The sequence below is a fragment of the Cucumis melo genome, chromosome 7 (assembly GCF_025177605.1).
Source record: "Cucumis melo cultivar AY chromosome 7, USDA_Cmelo_AY_1.0, whole genome shotgun sequence".
Classification (NCBI taxonomy): domain Eukaryota; kingdom Viridiplantae; phylum Streptophyta; class Magnoliopsida; order Cucurbitales; family Cucurbitaceae; genus Cucumis; species Cucumis melo.
Window position 1 is genome coordinate 29,202,007 of NC_066863.1, and position 16,038 is coordinate 29,218,044.

At 33.0% G+C, this 16,038-nt stretch overlaps 2 protein-coding genes across 4 annotated transcripts; one reads left to right on the top strand and one right to left on the bottom strand.

Moving 5' to 3' along the window:
• Window positions 1-3,099: 3,099 nt before the first annotated feature.
• Window positions 3,100-9,599, bottom strand: LOC103494807 (vacuolar-sorting receptor 4-like). Of its 2 annotated transcripts, none has more exons than XM_008456171.3 (12): window positions 9,019-9,599; window positions 7,639-8,331; window positions 7,451-7,539; window positions 7,269-7,338; window positions 7,115-7,198; window positions 6,944-7,020; window positions 6,771-6,852; window positions 6,262-6,344; window positions 6,117-6,183; window positions 4,467-4,595; window positions 4,116-4,225; window positions 3,100-3,505 (listed from the first exon to the last, which is right to left on the bottom strand). In XM_008456171.3, the coding sequence occupies exons 1-12, from the start codon at window positions 9,323-9,325 to the stop codon at window positions 3,398-3,400; spliced, it is 1,899 nt and encodes a 632-aa protein (XP_008454393.1). In that variant the 5' UTR covers window positions 9,326-9,599; the 3' UTR covers window positions 3,100-3,397. The 2 variants fall into 2 exon arrangements, with proteins under 2 accessions (XP_008454393.1, XP_008454392.1); XM_008456170.3 differs by having other exon boundaries at window positions 6,262-6,347; window positions 9,019-9,570.
• Window positions 9,600-12,072: 2,473 nt separating this feature from the next.
• LOC103494808 (bifunctional aspartate aminotransferase and glutamate/aspartate-prephenate aminotransferase) lies at window positions 12,073-15,792 on the top strand. 2 transcript variants are annotated; one of them, XM_017046062.2, is made up of 11 exons: window positions 12,074-12,277; window positions 12,409-12,501; window positions 12,749-12,968; window positions 13,092-13,185; window positions 13,290-13,393; window positions 13,612-13,860; window positions 13,932-14,045; window positions 14,167-14,250; window positions 14,983-15,153; window positions 15,259-15,372; window positions 15,498-15,792. In XM_017046062.2, the coding sequence occupies exons 3-11, from the start codon at window positions 12,783-12,785 to the stop codon at window positions 15,636-15,638; spliced, it is 1,257 nt and encodes a 418-aa protein (XP_016901551.1). In that variant the 5' UTR covers window positions 12,074-12,277; window positions 12,409-12,501; window positions 12,749-12,782; the 3' UTR covers window positions 15,639-15,792. The 2 variants fall into 2 exon arrangements, with proteins under 2 accessions (XP_008454394.1, XP_016901551.1); XM_008456172.3 differs by having other exon boundaries at window positions 12,073-12,501.
• Window positions 15,793-16,038: the final 246 nt, after the last annotated feature.

Consider the following 16,038-nt stretch of genomic DNA (forward strand, 5'->3'; position numbering starts at 1 on the left):
TGTTATCGACACCATTAATAATGTTGCTCAAAATAGTAGATTTAATAATCTTATACATTTCCCAAATGAAATAAAATAAAAACAAAACAAAAATGACGGACAAAGAAAATGCATAAGAAAGATGAAAAGAAAAGTAGCAAACAAAAAATTATTATTATTTATTACTTAGATAAAACGAAAAACGTAAAATGAAATATATAATTAAGTGAAGTTAAAATCAAAACTACAGAAGTTTATACCTAAAATAACGAGTAGAAATAATAATGCAAAAATTTCTAATCTTTAATCTAATCAATTACTCTTCTCTTCCTATGATAGTCTTTTTTCTATATTGAGATTCCATAGAAAATTTGATAAACTCAACCTAAATATAGTTTGATGGGTTAATTAATTATTAGACATGGAAACAGCTTTGAGATCCAAATAATCACTTCCTATAATTCATTTCAATCAAAATAATAATGACAGAACTCCAAAGAAAAATTGTTTTGTTATAGAATATCAGTCAAATTCCATACTAATCACACATTTAATTATAAGAGGGAACTGAACTTCTTGTCATATTGATTATATTATAATCAATTTCATTTTTATACTTAAAATTTGACTTTGGGGTTCATTAGTTTGTCACATCAAATGAGAATGTCAAACAAAGATAATACAAAACCAATAAACAAAGTTGGACTGTCAACTATCAACCAATACAAAATTGAGATATCTACTATATATATATATACACATAATTCATACCTCTCTTATTGCCATAATATATATTCAAAATTAATAACTTAATCTTAAAATTAACAATAATATGACCATATATAATTAAATGTTTTTTAGAGGAAAAAAAAAAGGATTAAGGACAAATAAAGAGGAAAAAGAAAAATAGAACACGTAAAGAAAGAAAAACTAAAGAGAATTATATAAAACAAGAAAAAAAAATAATAAAAGTGTCTTTTGAATTGTATAGCTATTAATATTAAGAAAATTATTTTAAATTGGACAATAAAATTTTATTATATTTGTTAAATTAGAGAAAATCTCATTCCACAAATTTATTAAATTGTTTGATTAGTGAAGATAATGTATTTAAAATCCTCATTTTTTATTAGATTTTTTTTTTAAATTGCATTTAATTTCCATTATAAATAGCAAATATGAAATGAATAAAAATACTCATACTTCTATTAAAAACTAAAACTATAATGATTCCAACACTAAATATCAATTTATTTTGGTATGTCGACTGTAGTTGGATTTTGAGAGAATGGATTAAAAAAGGGGAGAAAGAGAGTTTCTGATTTGATATTTTATGTTTATATTTGACTTTGAGCTTTTTTCATTTTATTTTATTTTATTTTTTCTTATCACATAAGTTTAGAGGGAATTGTCAAATAATACTTAAATGGAAATCTTGAATAATATATTTATAACATTAGTTGACAAAAAATTTATGTCAAACCCACATAAAGTCAGCATGTGAATGACACTGTCCAACCTTCCTCTCAATCAAAATCTCAATGTACATTTATATAATGATATTGTTTATCATATTATATGATTATGTAACACAAATATGTTATGAATTGTGGGTTTCATCATAAATTTAATTAGTAATTTGGGCTAAACCAATAATTGATAGAATCTGTTGTATTCTTCTTCTTATAATTCAATATTTTCCCCTGGTTTAATGTTCTTTTAATTGGTTGTTTTACATGTAGAATAAAGCATTTGGAACGTATCGGTACTAAGACGAGTCAACTCGAGGTGGAATTGCATCAAGTGGAAGAAAATGACAAAAAAGCTCCAAAGAGCGTTGAGCCACAGTGCAATGGTGCCTTGCCTAACGCAAATCTAAGAGCTCAAAGGTTGGAGAATTGAAGGAAGCGTCACGATGCCACAAGGCTAAAGGCCCAAACGTTGATCTTGATGAACTCTATCCTTTGGTTCGACTCAAGACTTTGCCACTTGTGCTTCCTAGTTGATAGTATAAGTAGTGTTTTGTATGTGTTATTGGTTGAGATGATATACTATTAATAAACAACTAGATAGATTAATGGATAAATCATATTAGTTTTCGGCTCAAGCACCTTTGACACTCCATTGATATGGTTGCGCCCACCAAAAAAAGGAGTTCCAAGATAATCTCGCACAATCTAAGCCCAAACTCCTCACAGTGCATGTGACAATTTAGAATTTTTCGTCCACCAAGAGATTCGCCGGAGAAGAAGAAGAAACACCATGGAGGAGATGAATAGACGACTTGGAGGGAAAAGAAAGCTTTATATCAATAAAAGAAGGTAATGTTGTAATTTCATGTGATGATGACATCATCAAAATAACATTCGACATTTTTAAAAAAAAATTTGGTCATTTGTTATTTTAAACTTTTAAAATAGGTCTTTTAGACAATTAAATTCCCCTTGATTAAGATCATAATGGAAAGAAAAGAAGACATAGGAAGAGATCTATCCAAATAAGCTTCAAAAGACACTTCAACGACATTCATCACATCGGCGTATAGATATTCAAACTTTTATTACCTTTTAACTTTTCCGAGATTCATCACATCGGCATATAGATATTCAAACCTTTATTACCTTTTAACTTCCCCGATTTGTTTTAGTATATGTTTTTAATCTCCTTAATTAATACAAAAATTATACCAATTAGTCACGAGCTTGAATTGACCCACTTGTGCTTCTTTAGGTACTCAGAAATAATTTTTTTTGATAAATTTGAACCTCCTTTGATAACAATGATATGTTGTCTTGTACTATTTCTTAATTGTAGTTTTGATCTTTTGTAAGTAAAGATTTGAATTTTTAGTCAAAAGGAAGCTTTTCAAAAACTTTCTTTCACATGAAATGAATAGCAGAAATTATCATCAACAATATTTACTTCTCAAACTTAATTGTCAAAAATGATCTCAGCCTTTGTTATTTTCATCGTACAATACTAATTCTCTACGATCTTGACACCAGCTTTATTCAGGACCCGAAGTTATTTTACGATTAGCACGATCCTCTCTATTGGTACAAAGATGGGGTAAAAGCATGTTTCTTCTCACATGAACAAATAGCAACATGAAGCCAAATGTAATCATGAAAGGAAGTAGGTTAAGTTGTTGGCAGATTTATCAAATGCTTCAAACTAAATCCCTAACCATACATATACCTAAAGCCTAATTACTATCTTTACCTGCTAACAAAGCTTACAACGTAACCTCAAGTCAATGAGGGATTTCAAATTTGCACTACTTTATTGTCTAATAATGTACATAAACCTGACAAGAGATCCGTGTCCAAAAATTCAACGACTGGCTTAAAGAGCACAACGAACCATTTCATTTGTAAAGGAATCTAAAATCCTTGAAATGAAACGATGTTAGGTGCTTTCACAGGCGGTCCAACCGGTCCCCGTTGACATGATTTGGGACTTCTCCTTGGCTGTCCAGGGGCATATACTGTGCCATAATAGCTCTAATCTCAGAATCCATATATGCCTGCACAAACAAAATAAATTGAAGGCAGTCAAGACGTGGTCGTGTTATATCTGGATATCCTGATTATAGAAGTCAGGTACGCCAAGTTTTTGGGGAGGATGTTGAAAAATTTCATCCCTGTCCTCCCCATTTTAGTAAAAGAAGCATTGAAGTGCTCTTTTCATTGTACTGGTTTTTTTTGCATTTTTATATCAATGAGAAATGCAGGTAAAGGAGTCACATTAAACAAAAATGGACTGAAGAATTGAACTAGGAGTCAGTTCGGGAGGCTAGAATTAATGGGAGTCAGGATTACGATGAAATGTTAACCAAAATTGGAATGGGCTCATGAAGAATAAAAGTGGTGGAAAAGAAGGTTGGATTGAGAACAAAGGGAAGGAAATAATATAATAGGGATATTCAATCAAATGAGAACTCGAAAAAGAAATATTTGTCATAGTCTTTTGGGTAAAACCAAAAGAAAAATACGAGGATTTAGGTCCAAAGTAGATAATATCATATCATGATAGAGAATGTGTCACTAATATAAAAAAGGAAATACTTGTCCTTGTATAAGAGTCGATTATTCTCAGAACACGATGCGATAGCTGCCAAGTCGAAAATAGCTTACCCTTAATCTGTATTTGTATACCATATATGCTCCACCAGCAGCGATAGCCAGGCCAATCAAAATAACCCAAAAGAAACTCCAAGATGATTTTGCTGCACTAGCATTCTTACCTGCACAAGATGATGGCAAGACAAAAAAATGAAAAGTCTGTTAAATCTGTCCAGTGTTGTTGGCTATATTTCTCATTTATTACTCAAATATGCTAACTTTGGGAACTTATGGCATTTCAAATGAACCATGTGTTATGATAACTTGTATTTGATTGTATCAGCTTCCAAGTGCTCACTTGGCACACGAGCAAGTATAGAAGTTAGACAACTATAATTGAATCATGTCAAAATGAATACTCACTTATGCAGATATCATGGTCCCTCATATATAAAAGATCACCACTACAACTACAGTCATAGCTTCCCCATGTATTCGTGCAGCTACATTCAGAACATTGACAAGCCTTCCTCTCCTTGCATTCATTAATATCTGTTTAGTGAAAAAGGACAAAATACAAGCTGTATCAGGAAACAGTCTCGAAAAAAGTTTAAAAGTTATAAACTGCAAACATGATCCATTGAAGTTGAAGGAAGTAAATTCTTTCCAAATGCAATCACTTTTTCAATTCATACTGTCAAGCTCAGTATCTCATTTTGTATTAAGGATGAAAAAGAAAATCAATCTGATAAATATCCCAAAATTAACTAAATCAATACTCGGAAAAAAAAAAAAAACCTTCTGCATAGCATCAATTATCATATCAAGAATCGTCATTTAGTTTTGAATTGCATCCATGCCCCATGAAAAAGACAACAAAAAGCATTGACCATTTTAGAGTACATTTCAACTTCCAAATCAGTTTACTTTATACAATAGCCATTTTGGGGTGTTCGAACTTCAGATCAGTTTGTACAATAGTTTGGGGAGGCTGGAATCTTCTCCAGCTAAGAGAGAAGAAGGATGTGGTAGAGAACAACCCAATTCTAGAATTCAGTAGCAGGAATTAGGAAGGTTGACCAAGTTTGAACTACTCCGATGTTCTGAAGCAAACAGCCAAATGCCAAGCCCCATATTTTAAAGTAACAATTCCACACTTCTTTTTCCCGACCATACATTCTGCTAAATTTATTGTCCTGGCACTAAAAGGAAACTGTAGGAACAAAGGTTTGTAAAGTTCCCATTTATGATGGATGAAAAACCAATCTGATGAATATCCCAACCTTATCAAAAAATCACAAGCTACCACAAGGCACCCGTTGCCCTCTGTGAAATGAGTTCTCTAGTTCATTAAGCCATTATAGTAACCAAATTTTGGATAAGAGCCTTCAATAAAGGCTAAAGCTATAATAATGATCATATAAAAATTAAAATTAAAAAAAAAAAAAAACATAATACGTGAACCAACTTGTGTGTCAAACATATTCTGTCATGATGATTTTATACCACAAGAGTATCACTTTTCCTCAATTGATATTGGATTTGTATTCTTTTCCTTTAATTATAAAGGGGAAGTAGAATCCCAGTCAAAACTAATTGCTAGGAGTAACCTACATATCTTGTAAAGATTGTGAGGTCTCTTCATCTTCATCGTTAAATTGTTGACATAATTAAATTTACCATAACCAATCAACTTTAGCTTTAAGGTTAATCAGGGGTTTAACATAGTTATTAGAGTCGGAGGTCCTACGCGCGAATCAATGTAATATCATTTAATCCTGAATTGATATTGATTATCATTTGTTAGGGCCTTCTACAAATGGATAATAGGCTTTTCGTATCCAACATATTAGGACTATGTAAACATGCAACTAGTTACAATAAACTCATTCTTCAATCACCGTTTATCATCAACATAAATGTAAAAGAATCCTCAAGGTTATAAGTGATAACCACCTAAGGACATGGACTAGGAATGTTTATTCCATTAACAAGAACAAACTTTCTCCAAGGTTGGAAAAAAAAACCAAAATTTAGCAAACCATGAACATGGCATCAATCAAAGTTTGTTACCTTCACAAGTTTTGACACCATCACCTCTAAATCCTGGAGGACATTTACATTTAACCTCCCCATTATCCTGTTACGAAAGTAAGAAAATTTATAATCGACAAACCTAATGAGGAAAAAACAACAGAAAAATGTTTAGATAACTAACCACACAAGCAGACATTGAAAGTCCATTACGACTTTCTTGCCAACAGCCACCATTATTTACGTTGCACCTTCCAGGCCCTCTAGCTACTAGCCCAAAAGAGAGAAAGAGTGAAGATCTATTAGGATCTATTAGGTTGTACACATTTAAAATTTAGAAACAAGATTAAATAGAAATTGAAAAGTTCATGACTAAAACATATTTGTTGAAAAACCTAAGCTTGTGTTATGGATGAAAATTTTATTTTCATGCATGAGAAAAATCTCCTCTACTAACAAACATTAACAATATTATCTTTTATTATGTTGTGACGAACTTTACAGCATAAAGTCGAAAGGATATTTTCTTGCAAGTGATTTAACAGTGGTCTCAGCAACTGTTGTAGGTTTGTAAAGTAATGGCTACTTGTAATTTGTGACAGATGATAAACACTAAACAAAGACCCCACTGTGGCATAATTTTCTATCACCTTTCTTACAGAAAAAGAAAATGACAAAGCAGATCATGCTTACCTTCACAGATGGTGTAACCATCTCCTTTAAGCTGCACCCCATCTACCAGGGGGCACTCGCAAACCCTACCACGGTATGTATCCTGAATGAACGCTCAAAATAATCATTGACAACAGAAACTATCAAATAACTATAAAGTAACTGGATATATGGATGAATAATTTTCTTCCTACCTTGCAAGCTGTGAGATTGGCCGCTTTATCCTGCCAACAACCACCATTATTCTCCAAGCATTCATTTGTCTCAATATCTGCAATGAATTTTAGCCCGCTTGAGAGTTTTACTTTTGCCTATATAAACATAACGAATTCAACTTATACATGTGAAGAGAAAAGATAACTTACCACTACTCAAACAAATAGATGGTTCAGTGGCTTCCTCAAAACCTGCACATATGGCCTTAAGAACAGCACCCTTTGCCAGCTTTCCTGCATGGACAAAACTAAGTTTAGGAAACAGCCGAAATCTTATCCAAGGGCAATAAGCAAAAGAACAAACCTCGATACTGTCGATTATTGACCACAAGAGTTGGCAATATGGTTACGTCACCCCTTGATCCCTTCCCAATCTAAACTCAATATAGTTTCAAGCATGATATTGCTGTTAGTATTAAATTAATAGTTGCCAACAATGAACTTCAAACATTAGTTTTAAAGGTACTATGCTGAAGGAATGTATACCTGAGCTTGTTGCTCTTCTTTGAGGACAGGATTTTCAGAATCAGCATCTGGATCTCCCATACACTTTTCTATCGAGTCCATATCAAGCCCTGTGCAATGTCAGACAAATATTAAGGGACCATTCACCATAATAAATGGCCGACCAACATCTTTCACAACATGAAAAATACACAGCAGAAATCACCAACCAAGTGATTTGATTACAGAATGAGCACATTCCTTGTTGTACTTTTTCTCCTTCATGGGGCACCGAATCTGAAAATCAGTTACATAGTCCCACCAAATCCAGGGCTTTCCAGTATTATTTGCAGCTCTGAAAACACATAGCTGTCTCAGGTTTTCAATAACTACATCTTTTCCATCATATCCTGAACTAAAATCCTGCTCTGGGTCAGGAGCACAGTATCTTCCATGGTTGATGCACTGTGATTTGCATTGTCTACTTAAGGTGAACGCCTGGGGACAGAACCAAGTTATATAATGTGGTGTAAACTGAGTATATCGACGCCTTTCAAGTATCTGAGCAGCACCCTTGAAGTCTTTCAAAAACTCCATCAACATGTCACATTTAAACCCACATTCATCATTACTATTAGTCCAGAGCTCATATTCCACACGATCATCAGGATGTGGAACAGCTTCTCTCCAATCAAGACTCAGGCTGACCATTTCCCCAGCATTGATTTCTTTCTTTAATTGTTCACTGAAACCCTTTCTTATAAGTGCAGATGGTATTGTTATATTTTCTACGTATGTTGCAGTTGAACCATCCTCCTCTGGTGAGTCCATAGTGATTAATGGCTCGTCAAGGTGGTCTGCAACAAGAACTGCAGAAGCACCTACCTTTTGGGCATTCCAAACCTTAAGAGCAAATAAACAATCTGGAGAAAATACAACATAACAAGATATCAGACAAGTTGCTAAGATATTAAAAAAGGGGCTGTCACAGGGTCCACAAGAAAATCTGCAAGTTCAAAAGATAAAAGAAAAGAACAAAAAGTTGAGCAAAAGTACATCAAAACCTAAATAATATACATAAATAAGGTTTTGAACTGATCAGATGGTATGTGCAAGAATTATTTTTTTAACTCAAAAAGATCCACAGAAATTTTGATCAAAGAAAGAGACAAGTTACAAACTAAAAATTTGCAACTTCAGTTCAAATAAAAGTCTAAAAGCCTTGAGTATATGCTCTACAAAACCCAAGTGCAAGAGCAGTCGAAGCAAAACTATAGCCCAGGTTTCTATGAGAGAGAGAAAAAAGGGAATTTGAACACCGTCTCATCAATAAGCCAAGAGAAGCCACCAGAATATAACAGAGCTAAAAACCAGTTCAACTTCAACTAGAAGTATGAAGAAAAAAAAACTAACAAACCAGAAAGACCTCAAACCCAGGAAGTAGGTAAAACAACCAGAAGGATGTTATTCATAAGCTAAATCAAACCCATTCACAAATGGCTTCTTAGATCAACAAAAGAAGGGCAACTCAAAATCACCAACAACAAATCAACTTTACCTTAAAACACACAAAGTAACAACAATCACAAAAACCCCAAAACAAAAGTTACCTCCACGATCGACCATGACGAATATAGGAAGAGACCCCGGCTTCGACTGGAACGAGATATGAAAATCACTGAAGTCTTTACAACCTTTCTGATTCTCCTTTGGATAAACCACCACACCTGCCAAGCTACCTCCATACTGAGGAATCCCAAAATTTCCAATGGCAGAATCATAAGTCCCCCTGATTTTCTCAGGAGAAGTCACCCTCAAGCTGTTTTTCTCCACTACAAACCTCGCCATACAAAGGGGAACCAGAGACAGCAACAGAAGCCATGGAAAGGGAAAGAAACCCAAATTTCGATGACCCATTAAGGAAAAAATTACTGGGTTTCGCTCAATTTCTAGATTTAGTTCTAAATCTAACACGAAACCGAGAAACACACCACCTGAAAACTTCCCAGTTTCTTCAATTTCAGTTCATCTAAAGCTTTTATTATGCCAAAAAAACACCCTCCACGTTAAAAAAATTCCATGGTGGTGTTGGGTTTGGCGTTTATGAAAAAGGAAAAAGGATATGCTTCAGTGTGTTTCTGCTGAAAGAGCTCTTGAATGAAGCAAGAGATGAAGTTTGAGCATTTATTTACTTCAATTATTATTATTATTATTATTATCTAGGGAAATTTAATTTAATAATATAATCATAATTTTTAATCCAAAGTTTTTGTTGTCAACATAAAAAGTAAGAAATAGTTTTGTAAAGTTATAGAAAAGAAATATTTATTTAAAGAAAACTGGATTTTCTTTTTTGACACTTCTAGATATTATTTTATATGAAAGGAAACGTGGTTGAATAATTTATGCCAATTTTGTCTTTTTCTTTAATTTGTTTTTTTCCCTATGAATTTAAATTATTTATTATTTATTTTCAAGATAAAGATTGTAAATTGGTTTTTTTCTTAAATGTGAAATAATTATTTTAAGCTTAAATCCTATTGACTAACTTCCAACCAATTTTTCTTCTTTTTTTAGGAATGTAGAATCAATCTTTTTAAGTTTAATTAATGAAATAGTTATTTATTTAAATAATACTTTGGCTATAGTAAAACTATGATGTTAATATTTCAACTTTTAAACTGACCATTCAATTTTATTTATATATTCTCATTTTAAAATTAAATATATTAAAAAATTTAAAACATAAAATTAAGAGTTTTAGAAATCTCTTAAAACACAAAATTTAAACTAAACTTAAACATTTTAGAAATTCCTCCTCATTAAACACTTTTAAGAATCTGGAAATTAAAAACTGATGCAAACTGAATTTATAATTTAACCATTTATTATTTATATTCGAATGTATTTGCATTTGTTTAGTCTACGAAAGTAAACTTTGTTTCCATTTGAATACAATTTTTTTTAACCTAAAAAATTATTTTATTTTACAAAACTAATCTCTTTTCAAATAAACAGTACGTTTTCTAGCCATTTTAAATTTTAATTTAAGGTCGTCGCATCTAGAAAAGTCGGACCGTCCACTTAAAATCGAAAAAGATTAGAAAAAGTAAGTTTGAAAAATGAATAGCGATCTTCCAAATAAAACACTCATTTAGTAAAAATTTTCCTAGAATGTTAATGAAAATGGTTGAACAGAATAAAGTAATAGTTTCACATTTATATTTGGAAGACACTATGAGTAGGTGAGCATGAGCAGAAGGAAGAGAGAATAATCGATCTTTGTTTCTTAGCAACAACTCTAACTTAGTACCAATTGCTGGCGGTGGACAATATATATAGAGGGGTATTGGGAAGTGAAGAAGGGAAGTTCTGCACATTTTGGTCATTTTCATATAATTATCAAAATTTGGGTAAAAGCAATCAAAAACATATATATATATATATATATATATATATATTCTTTCTAAAATTTAGATTCTAAATTTTGTTTAATTCAAAGCAACACTGATGATAATTTAAGAAGGGAAAAAGAAATAGAAAATATATTGTGGAAAATTGGAGGGCATAGTAGAAAAAGAGAAGTAAAAGTAAGATCCACATCAAATGACTAAAGAAAGCCACTTGTCACCACGAGAAAAACGTTTCCTAAGTATGTGTTCGTGAGAGAGGGAGAGATTTTATTATTTTCTCTTTTTTTTTTTTTTGTTTTTGATAGATATTGTAATAAATAGGTAGAGAGATTCGAATTCGAAACCTTTTATCCATGTGTACATATGTTAGCTATTAACCTAGAGATTTTGATGCGAAAATAAATTAATGAGTTAATTATAAAAAAAGAGATAATTTTACGTAATGTATGTATCAAATGCATCATCTTCTATTTTAGAGACGGAAGATCTCCACTGTTATTGTAATCAAAATAAACTTATAAAAGGTATTTGTAGCTTATTTTAAATATAGAGAAGGAAAATTGTAGTGAGTGACAATCTTAGTTTAAAATTTTGCAAGTTTGCCATATACTTTTTCCATTTTACAAAATATGACAAGAAAAAACAAATTTAGTCAAACCCAAACTCATACACCTAAAAGACCGTTTGGATTGAAGGAATTAGGATGGGAATGAGTATGACATAACACACCCTTATTTAGTATAAAATTTTGTAGTTTAGACGTAAAAATAAGTTATTCCATGCATCTATGACGTCTATTAACTATACCCATTCAAAACAATGGATTTTCTTCTTCACCATTTTTATTTTTTATTTTATATATTATTAAAATTAATATAATCATTTTATTGTTATATAATTAATTTTCCTCAAAATTTTGAATTAGATTTATTATTTATTAATAAATGTATTAAAATTTTATAGAACTTCCATAATTAATTTGATCGGTAAAATATAATTTTCATGCACAACCAAACAAGATTTATTATTTCCAAACATTACTAAATTTTTAGTTGTATTATTTTAACCTAAAACTTTTTTATTCAGTGTAAATATGTCTAATAATATTTTGGTAAATAAAACATATTTTTTGTAAATAAATTGATATTTAGGATCTTTTAAAGTAAATTAAAGAGAGAATTTTGTAGAAGGTGTGGATTAGTTTAGTTTTAATTATAATAGGATTGGTTTATATTTAATAGTTTAGAGTTATAATGGAATAAACCTCTACCTACCATGGACGCAAGAGGTTGGATCTGACGGCTGAGGTCAACTACGGCAACTACTGAACCTTACCTAACTCCGCCTCTGGATCGAAATTTCCGACATTCGTCGTTTCCACCAACTCCCCACTCTTTCTTTCCCTTTCTCTACCTACCCATCCTTCTTCTTCTTCATTTCTTTTTGCGGCTTCTGGGTACTTAACTCTCTCTTGTTCCAGTTTTTCTTTTTTACTTGTCCTGTTTTATTGCTGAATCGGGATACCTTCCTCTTTGCCATGGCAAATTCCTTGCACACTTTACCTAATGCTTCTCGTCTTGGATTCAGACACCAATTTTCTGGAGCTGATTCTGCCTCTGCCTTGGATTCTGCTTTTGGATCCCTATCTTTCCCTTCTCAACTTCTTGCTCCCTCCCTCAAGTATGCTCTGCTTTTTTTTTTTTTTTTTTTTTTTTTTTTTTTTTTTTCTGGTTTTTAGCTTAGGGCGATGATTTCTCTTTTGCTTTTTTGGACCATTTTGATGGGTCTTTTAGTGAATTTATGGTTTGTAAGTGGAATTCCTTTGTTCCTTGTCGTTGGGTCGTTTTTGTCTTCGATTATAATTGCTGGGAGTGTGTTATTATACCTTTTTTTTTCTCTGTCCCTTAAACTTTCCCTTTTATGATAGGTCTGTACAGTTGACTAAGAAAGTGAAGCCAGTAATGGCTGGAAATATTCCCGACCATGTGAGTGTGGACATATCTTTGAGCCCAAGAGTGAACTCTGTAAAACCTTCCAAGACTGTTGCCATAAGTGATCAGGCTACGGCTCTTGTGCAAGCCGGTGTGCCTGTGATCCGGCTGGCTGCGGGTGAACCTGATTTTGATACCCCTGCCCCAATTACTGAGGTATTATCTTATCCCCAAATTTTTAGTGTTCAACGTCCAAGTTTTCTTTTGATGCTAGTATATGTATATTTTCATCTTTCAACACGTGATAGTCGATCCTTTTTACTCCTAATTGAATGTTAGGCTGGAATTAATGCGATTCGGGATGGCTACACTCGCTACACTGCCAATGCAGGAACATTGGAAGTCCGGCAAGCAATTTGTCGTAAGCTGAAAGGTTAGTTGTGTTTAGGGGATGTAGTTTTGGAAATAGGGTTGAGTTGTATACTAGCTCCATTGAGTGTTTAGAAATGTGGTTGAGTTTTTCTCTTTTGTCTCCAGATGAGAATGGGCTTTCGTATACACCAGATCAAATATTGGTCAGCAATGGAGCCAAACAGAGTATTCTTCAGGCAGTTGTTGCCGTTTGTTCTCCAGGGGATGAGGTAATGGTTTTCTTGGTCTTTTGATGCATGTAATAGATTTATACTACTCTGACAGTCAGTTGCAAAGAGATATGACTAGTAGGCACAATAGTTGAATCTTGATTCGAGTAGCTTATTCTTGGGGAAATATTAAGACAATTAGCCATGTAGTACCAATATTATTGTAAAGGAACTTCATCCATTTATAAAATAGTTCATGATTGCCTATTTTCCCTTAGGTTATAATTCCGGCTCCATTTTGGGTAAGCTACCCGGAAATGGCGAGGCTGGCTGATGCAACTCCTGTGATTCTTCCAACGCATATAGACAATAACTTTCTTTTGGATCCAAAGCTTCTTGAATCAAAGATCACAGAGAAATCAAGACTGTTGATTCTTTGCTCCCCATCCAACCCTACAGGATCTGTTTATCCAAAGGAACTACTTGAAAAGATTGCTGAAATTGTTGCAAAACATCCTAGACTTCTGGTGAGGTTTCTTTAGCTGTGCTGAAAGTACTGTGTTGAACTGTTTGATCTTAAAATATCTGTTGTTTTCAGGTGCTGTCTGATGAAATATATGAACACATAATTTACGCTCCAGCAACTCACACAAGCTTTGCATCTTTGCCAGGCATGTGGGAAAGAACTCTAACTGTTAATGGGTTCTCTAAGGTAATGAAAATTTTGATTTCTGATCTTTACTACTACCAACCATGTGAAAGTTATATGTGGTCTACTGATCTTCATATTTTAGCAATACGATTCCTTTACATTTGAAAGTGTAATGTTTTAGGCCTTTGCAATGACTGGTTGGCGACTTGGATATCTTGCTGGTCCCAAACACTTTGTTTCTGCTTGTGGAAAAATTCAGAGTCAGGTATGTTTGAACTTTAGTATTTCTCATCTCTCTTAGCAATTTGAGCTTAGTTATGCAATGTTCAATCGTTTTGAACTCGTTTTTGCATTGTGTTGATTCATTTTGTCTTACTTTCTTTTCTCCTGACTGTTGCTTACATACAACCAAGACAATGGTGAAATATTTTTCTTTAGAGAATGTCTATATCTATTTTGAGTATCTATCCTATTATTGTGTACTTAGTAGAAAGTAATGGTAGAAAAAAAGGAAATCCAGGAAGTTTGCTTTAAAACCTCAGTGGACCTGGTAATGTAGAATGAGTTTTGGAACTATCTTGGATCTCCATCTCTGGAAGTAGGGTATACATACCTTTTATACAGTTATGCATATTTTCAAAATACCAGACGGAGGTATAGGGATACTTCGAATTTCTGTTTCGTATTTGAGAATTTGATGTAAGGATGATGGCTGAAGCCCCTGGGAAACAAAAAGTGTAAAGGGACTGAATGCCTAATGGAAATTCGAAGTTATAATTTTCACTTGAGATATATAATTATTTTCCATGCATAAAAATTAATATGTGTTGGGCATCTCATAGAGATATCTTTTTTATTTTTGCAATAGTTTCTCTTTCTCTTTCTGAAAAATATGCTGCAACTTGAGATGGATCAACTTCTTGGATTAAGTTTTCAAATTGTTAATTGTCATAACATGTTTTCCCATCACCAACTTACTCTATATTTGTTATGATAGTCCACTTCAGGAGCAAGTAGCATATCCCAAAAAGCAGCTGTTGCAGCTCTAGGAATGGGCTATGCTGGTGGGGAAGCAGTTGCAACGATGGTGAAAGCTTTCCGAGAACGTCGTGATTATTTGGTAAAAAGCTTTGGCGAACTTGCAGGTGTCAAGATTTCAGAACCTCAGGTCCCAACTACAACCTTTTGCGTGTTCTTTACCGACCCATCCTTGCCTTATCTTTCATAATTTTGACGTCAGTGTAGTATCTGAAGATTTTGTAACTTGTTGTAGGGAGCTTTCTACCTCTTCCTTGATTTCAGCTCTTACTACGGAGCTGAAGTTGAAGGATTTGGTGTAATCAACAATTCAGAGTCACTTTGCAGATATCTTCTTGAGAAAGGCCAGGTAGAGGTTCATCAATAAGCAAAACATCATATTTTCTCACTATTGGGTTGTGCTCATTGTTCTAAAATTTAAAGCCTTTCTTAGTTTATTATCATCCTAAGAGCAACGGTTGTTCGAATTTTCAGGTTGCTTTGGTTCCAGGGGATGCATTCGGTGACGATAGTTGCATTCGGATTTCATACGCGGAATCCCTCAGCGTATTGCAAGCTGCTGTGGAGAGAATTAAGGAAGCACTTGAAGCAGCTAGGCCCGTTGTTCCAGTTTAACAACTGCTAATGTATGGAATTTGTAATAAAAGCTAGGCCTGTTGCTCTTCAATGGTTTCGATTTAGATTATTGATTTAAGCTGCTGAAATTTGTATTCTAGTGTTTGTGTTTAAATAAGTAATAATAAAAGAACATTAATCTTTTGTTTGCCTCCATTTTTTGTCATATAGTCTACGTTAATTAATGTAATAAAAAGTTGAAAAACCCTTCTTTTGGCAACAGTTGAGCCATATTTGGATAGGAGAACAGGGAAGGGAAGTTTGACATATTAGATATAAAGTAGAACGTTTAAGAATCTGTAAGATATTTTAATTTTTAAAAAGTTAATATTTTGTTAGGTCTGAATTTTTGAGTGCTGAAGGACTTCCAAATATATTGAGGATTACAACTTGGTCACCA

Bases quoted from the DNA above. Each gene is read 5' to 3' on its own strand.
- LOC103494808 (XM_008456172.3), top strand. From the start codon at position 12,359: ATGGCAAATTCCTTGCACACTTTACCTAATGCTTCTCGTCTTGGATTC. The intron at 13,186-13,289 runs GTTAGTTGTGTT...TTTTGTCTCCAG, and splicing joins AATTTGTCGTAAGCTGAAAG to ATGAGAATGGGCTTTCGTAT. The intron at 13,861-13,931 runs GTGAGGTTTCTT...TGTTGTTTTCAG, and splicing joins CAAAACATCCTAGACTTCTG to GTGCTGTCTGATGAAATATA.
- LOC103494807 (XM_008456170.3), bottom strand. From the start codon at position 9,325: ATGGGTCATCGAAATTTGGGTTTCTTTCCCTTTCCATGGCTTCTGTTG. The intron at 7,199-7,268 runs GTTTGTTCTTTT...TTGTCCATGCAG, and splicing joins CAATAATCGACAGTATCGAG to GAAAGCTGGCAAAGGGTGCT. The intron at 6,184-6,261 runs GTTAGTTATCTA...CTTTCGTAACAG, and splicing joins TTTCAATGTCTGCTTGTGTG to GATAATGGGGAGGTTAAATG.